Genomic DNA, 7244 nt, shown 5'->3' with positions numbered 1-7244 from the left:
TAGATGTATTCACGACGGACCCCTAAATTTACATATATATATATATATATATATATATATATATATATATTTGTCAGTTTGCAAAACCTCCTTACAAAAAGCAACAACTCCTTACAAAAATTATCGTCAGTTTTCATGGTATGGCTTTACAAAAAAATCAGTTCATACTTACAAAAAAACCCTCGCTGTGTGTTTTAGCAGAGCTGCCAAAATTCCTCTAGCTACACAAAAAATGGAGTTTGGCATGATACACCAGACCTACAAGATACCAATAACTCAATGTGAGTAGTAGTGTGGACAATCTTGAGTGTCTAATAATTCATGAATTAAAACACGTACCTGTTCTGTATAGGTTCGGAAGGCATAATGGGTGTGACATTTACGCCACGGTTTACACGAGGACGATTTTTGCATGATCGTTTATTATGTCCAGGTTCGCCGCACGTACCACAATTGTGATGTGATCCTATTTGCAAGCCTTTTGACAACCGGCATTTACGAGGTCGTCCAGGTTGTCGTTTTACCAGTGGTGGGAATACTAATGTCAAACGATTGGGAGGCTCAAGCCATTGTGATCGATCAAGCGTGGGATAAACCACTCCATCATATGTATTCAGATACGTATCGGCGAGGAACCATTCCTCGCAATATACATATGGGTCCAAATGGTTCATCCCCATGGCTGTTATGACATGCTCGCACGGCAATCCGATCGTTTGGAATCGTCCACAGGTACACGTCTTTTTTTCTAAGTCCACCCGATCCGCATTAGTTAAAGACTTCACTTCAAATTCTGTCCAACTACATGCATAAGGTGTATACCTACAGGCACTATCACATGGCGATACGAACCACTCTTCTGCCTTACCTGTCAAATGGGTATTCCATGAATGCCCCAGCTTATGATGTGATTGAAAGAAGTTTGAATCCTTCCATCTAATGTGATCCACAAGTGACGTAATCGGCAACTCCCTTGCCTCCTTCAGTATGACATTGAAGCATTCAACCGCATTAGTCGGTAGCTCATTATATCTAGACCCTGGGAAATATACGCTGGCCCAATTTTTCTTCGGAACCTCTTCTATCCATTTGTATGCCTCTATTTTCATCTCTTTGATTCTCTCCATCTCATTTTTGAACACACTCTCTCTGAGGGCGTAAGCAGCTCTCACAAACTGTCTACGAAGAACTTGACTCTTAAAGGTTGAATAAAAATTGGCACTCATATGAAGAATGCAATAGCGATGGTATGAACCGGATAATGCCTCAGCCTGCTCTAGGCAACCCATTCATCCGATCAGATGCAATCGTAATAACGTTTCTTTCTGCTAACATCATCGTATGACAGGACAGAAGCAAAAATCATAGCCAACTTTCATATGACTCACCCTCAACCACTGCAAATGCTAATGGAAATAATCCACCATTACCATCTATGCCAGTTGCGGCTAGTAGAATTCCTCTATACTTCCCTCGAAGATGTGTACAATGACCAGGGGTCTAATGGTTTTGAAGGCACGAATGGTAGGGGCAAATGAGACGAATAGACGGCCAAATGTATCATCCTCATTTGGCCATAGGTCTTGAGATCGGCATACACGCATAACACTCCTGGGATTAGTTCTTACCATCTCATGAGCATATGCGGGAAGGATCCGATAAGACGCCTCAGTATTTCCACACTTAATTTCGTGGATAATGACCTTCGCCATGTGCGCTCTCCGGTAAGATATAGTTGTGCCCCAACGATCCTTGATGAATTCTCTTATCAAACTTGGCTTGATGTCTCCTGCATTGGGGAATAAGCCTAAGCAGGTTTCAGCAGCCCAAGACGCTGTGATGAGGGGGTGATAATTTCCTTTCAATGAATTTGAGCAGGTATGATCTGGTATAAACCTTTTTACCTTAACATAACCCGAGTACTTGGTCCCTGTCAAACGCCATGGGCAACTTTGATTCTTGCATCTAAGGTCATACTTCTTGGGTGTTGTCTCGATCGGGACATATACAAATCGGTGTTCAATTGCGTACTCTCTTTCCATCTTCCTGAAGAGTTTCATGTTTCGGAATAGTGTCCCAACCTTCAACTCCTCAACTCCCAAATTCCCCTCATTATATTCATCATCTCCAACAACCATATCATCCACTACCATCGGATTCCTTGCCACGGTATTGCCTAACATATCACCCACATTGGCAAATACCTCATCCCCTTCTTCATCGAAGTCTTCATCGTAGGCCTCTTCCATGCTATAACCATCATTGTCTTCCTCCACATCATTGACATGAACATCTCCTCTGAAATCCCTACTACAAGCGGCATTGCTCCTGAATTTAATACTCATTGTTAGGCTAGTTGGTAAGATGAATAATTCATTACACAAATAAACAAGTTCCCAATTAGAGAAATGGTTACTTTACATGGCGTTGGTCGTAGGATCAGTCCTATCGTATTCTGTTTCAGTGGGGTCCATTTTATTAAAATACCCATTTTCATAATCTTCATTTAAGTCTACTTCATATCTGTGCCAGGTAAGAGTTAGAACGGGAAAAATATGGATGTATGGCAACAATTCCCCCAATTCCCCCCATTAGTGGAATAGTTTTATACCTATGGATGGGATGTCGTTCGCCATGTCTCCGCTTTCTGGGAGCAATGTTGGGGCTCAAAACCGCTGGCATTGGAACATAATACCGTACAGTAGGATTTCCATAACCATTAGGATCATCATATTCTCCATTAAATTCTGGTTCGAACCTGTCCAATGGTGTATTAGAATAATACAATTAAAATTTAAATGAGAGAACTGTAAAAGACCCCTTAATTTGAATCACTTTTACCTATGGATTGTATTTCCTTCTCTTTGGCCTTGATCATTTAGATCACGTACAGGTGGAATTGGTGACGCATTCTCTCCTGCATTTCGAGTACAGAACAATAGAGGAACATTTATTGGGTCTTGACAATTCAATCCTCCAACTCTACACTCTTTCGTTATATATAAGCTCAACGAATTGAAGAAGCTAATGTCAAAGAGCCTCATCATATGCTGTAGGTCACTATCATTACGGATTTCATATAAAATGATTTGATATGGATCTGCAGCATATTGACATTTTAAAGATAACAAAACGTCGGCCGCCTTCATCCCAATTCTTTGGTGTATTTCCGACTGAAATTGTATGAAATTTAATTCGCGATTCACAAATAAACACATCTTCCTCCCCCCAACATATTCAAATGACACGGCATCCTTCAAGTAACCATTAACATGTAAAATAAAGAAAGCCTCTGCCCCCATCATTTGCGCAGTCCCTGTAGGATGAAAACCCACTTTAAACCACCACTCTAGAACTAGAAAACAACTACTAACACATTAAATACTACTGACAGTGTTGAAACCACTATGGATACCATTTCAACTACTAATTACATAACTTCAACCACCATTCCAACAATCCTCAACCACTAGTGGAGTAGATGGAATCAATCCAATCTAATGAACAAATTTGGACAACCCTAGACCAGTGCGGGAAAGAATTTGCACAACTTCTTAATGACATTGAGCACTAATCACACTGTTGCAACCTCTATTGATACCATTTCAACTAGTAATTACATAGCTTCAACCACTGTTCCAATAATCATCAACCACTAGTGGAGTAGATGTAATTCAATCAAATCAGTGAGTGAACATGAAGTAGATGGAATCCAATCCAATGAACAAATTTGGACAATCCTACACCAGTGCGGGACAGAGTTTGCACAATTCCTTAATGACATTGAGCACTATTCGCAATGTTGCAACCACTATTAGTATAATTTCAACAAGTAATTACACATATTCAACCACTGTTCCAACAATCATCAACCACTAGTGGAGAAGATGGAATCTAATCCAATCAGTGAGTGAATGTGAAGTAGATGGAATCCAATCCAATGTACAAATTTGGACAACCCTAGACCACTGCGGGACAGAGTTTGCACAACTCCTTAATGACATTGACAACTATTCACAATGTTGCAACTACTATAGATATCATTTCAACCAGTAATTACATAGCTTCAATCACTGTTCCAACAATCATCAACCACTAGTAGAGTGGATGGAATCCAATCCAATCAGTAAGTGAACATGAAGTAGATGAAATCCAATCCATTGAACAAATTTGGACAACCTTAGACCAGTGCGGGACAGAATTTGCACAACTTCTTAATGATATTGAGCACTATTCACAATGTTGCAACCACTATTGATATCATTTCAACCAGTAATTACACAGATTCAACCACCATTCCAACAATCCTCAACGACTAGTGGAGTGGATCGAATCCAATCCAATCCAATGAAGAAATTTGGACCACCCTACACCAGTGCGGAACAGAGTTTGCACAACTCCTTAATGACATTGAGCACTATTTGCAATGTTGCAACCACTATGTATATCATTTCAACCAGTAATTACATGGCTTCAACAACTGTTCCAATAATGATTAACCACTAGTGCAGTAGATGGAATCCAATCCAATCAGTGAGTGAACGTGAAGTAGATGGAATCCAATCCAATGAACAAATTTCGACAACCATACACCAGTGCGGGACAGAGTTTCCACAACTCCTTAATGACATTGAGCACTATTCACAATGTTGCAACCACTATTGATACCATCTCAACAACTAATTACATAGCTTCAACCACCATTCCAACAATCATCAACCACTAGTGGAGTGGATGGAATCAAATCCAATCCAATGAACAAATTTGGACAACCCTAGACCAGTGCGGGACAGAGTTTTAACAACTCCTTAATGACATTGTGCAATATTCACAATGTTGCAACCGCTATTGATACCATTTCAACAAGTAATTACACAGCTACAACCACTGTTCCAACAATCATCAACCACTAGTGGAGTGGATGGAATCCAATCCAATGACTGACTGAACATGAAGTAGATGGAATCCAATCCAATGAACAAATTTGGACAACCCTACACCAGTGCGGGACATAGTTTGCACAACTCCTTAATGACATGGAGCACTATTCATAATGTTGCAACCACTATTGATATCATTTTAACCACTAATTACACAACTTCAACCTCTGTTCCAACATTCATCAACCACTAGTGGGGTAGATGGAATCCAATCCAATCAATGAGTGAACATGAAGTAGATGGAATCCAATCCAATGCACAAATTTGGACAACCCTAGACCACTGCGGGATAGAGTTTGCACAACTCCTTAATGACATTGACCACTATTCACAATGTTGTGACTACTATGGATATCATTTCAACCAGTAATTACACTGCTTCAACCACTGTTCCAACAATCATCAACCACTAGTGGAGTGGATGGAATCCAATCCAATCAGTGAGTGAACATGAAGTAGATGGAATCCAATCCATTGAACAAATTTGGACAACCTTAGACTAGTGCGGGACTGAGTTTGCACAACTCCTTAATAACATTGAGCACTATTCACAATGTTGCAACCACTATGGATACCATTTCAACCAGTAATTACACAGCTTTAATCACCATTCCAACAATACTCAACCACTAGTGGAGTGGATGGAATCCAATCCAATGAACAAATTTCGACAACCCTACAATAGTGCAGGACAGAGTTTGTACAACTCCTTAATGACATTAGCACTATTCGCAATGTTGCAACCACTATTTATATCATTTCAACCAGTAATTACACAGCTTCAACCACTGTTCCAATAATCATCAACCACTAGTGGAGTAGATGGAATAGAATCAAATCAGTGAGTGAACATGAAGTAGATGGAATCCAATCCAATGAACAAATTTTGACAACCCTAAACTAGTGCGGGACAGAGCTTGCACTACTCCTTAATGACATTGAGCACTATTCACAATGTTGCAACCACTATTGATACCATTTCAACCACTAATTACACAGCTTGAACCATCATTCCAACAATCCTGAACTGCTGGTGGAGTGGATGGAATCCAATCCGATCAGTGAGTGAACATGAAGTAGATGGAATCCAATCCAATGAACAAATATTGACAACCCTACACTAGGGCGGGATAGTGTTTGCACAACTCCTTAATGGCATTGAGCACTATTCGTAATGTTGGAACCACTATTGATATCATTTCAACCAGTAATTACACAGCTTCAACCACTGTTCCAATAATCATCAACCACTAGTAGAGTAGATGGAATCCAATCCAATCAATGAGTGAACATGAAGTAGATGGAATCCAATCCATTGCACAAATTTGGACAACCCTAGACCACTGCGGGACATAATTTGCACAACTCCTTAATGACATTGACCACTATTCACAATGTTGCAACTATTATGGATATCATTTCAACCAGTAATTACACAGCTGTAGACACCCCATTTTGACTAAGCCCTAAACCCTCCCGGCTCATGCCAAATCAATCCGAATCTCAGCATTGGGGTCCCAAACTTCACTCTGAGCTTGATTAAGGCTTTATTTTAATCTCTGCAAAATTTCATCGAGATCGGAGTTCGTTTGCTTGGCAAACAGGCTGAAATGGTGTGTGCAGTGCAAAGAGAGGGTGGCCCACACTGTTTCTTTAATTTTCCCAAAATCCATGTATTTCAAGGAAAATCCGAGTCAAATCAAGACCTCAAATACCCATATATACATATTTGGAAGCCTTGGGACCTCAGAAAAACCCTTGCAAAATCCCAGAAAAATCCGCCAAGATATTGCACAAAAGACAAGGCAAGTTAGTGCAGTTATCAGCAGTAGGGGTGAATTATCCTGTTGAGATCGCACATTTGTGCGCCCATCAAATGGAGTGCCGATATCAACATCCCCATTTACCTATATATACCCATTTAAGCCTCATTTAAAAAAAAGAAAAAAAAAGGAAAAATCAGAAAAAGAAAAGAAAATCAGCAGAAAGGGAGAAAGAGAGATTCGGATTTTCTCTCGTCTCCGATCGGATTTTCCGATCAGATCCATCGGATCTCCGGCAATATATTTCACCATCTGATCCTTTTCTGATCAAACTCCTCCTTCTTAGGCAAGACTCCGATCCTTTTTCCGTGAGTTTACCGGCGGATTCGAGCTCCGGTTGATCTCCTCCCTCAACACCCTAGTTCCGGCCAAACTCCGGCCAGCTACGACTTTGTCTTTCTTATTCGTTAACTTCTTCACCTCTCTGTTGCATAATCCCTAGAAATTTTGAATCCTAGCTTCAAACCCTAGTTTTCCAGTC

The 7244-nt window shown here is 40.3% G+C and overlaps 1 protein-coding gene across 1 annotated transcript; it reads right to left on the bottom strand.

The window, feature by feature from the left end:
- Positions 1-221: 221 nt before the first annotated feature.
- LOC143885901 (uncharacterized) lies at positions 222-1289 on the bottom strand. Its single transcript, XM_077389941.1, has 2 exons — positions 340-1289; positions 222-258 (listed from the first exon to the last, which is right to left on the bottom strand). Exons 1-2 carry the CDS (start codon positions 1287-1289, stop codon positions 222-224), a joined length of 987 nt encoding a protein of 328 aa, XP_077246056.1.
- Positions 1290-7244: the final 5955 nt, after the last annotated feature.

Source organism: Tasmannia lanceolata, unplaced genomic scaffold, assembly GCF_043159265.1.
Source record: "Tasmannia lanceolata isolate RefF3 unplaced genomic scaffold, GAP_Taslan_0.1 ptg000011l, whole genome shotgun sequence".
NCBI lineage: Eukaryota > Viridiplantae > Streptophyta > Magnoliopsida > Canellales > Winteraceae > Tasmannia > Tasmannia lanceolata.
The sequence above is the reverse complement of the archived record's forward strand: the minus strand, read 5'-3'. Positions and strand labels throughout refer to the sequence as shown.

Excerpts from the sequence above, each read along its gene's own strand:
- LOC143885901 (XM_077389941.1), bottom strand. The coding sequence starts at position 1,289 with ATGGGTTGCCTAGAGCAGGCTGAGGCATTATCCGGTTCATACCATCGC. Across the intron at positions 259-339 it reads TCCGAACCTATACAGAACAG|GTCTGGTGTATCATGCCAAA; the intron begins GTACGTGTTTTA and ends GGTATCTTGTAG.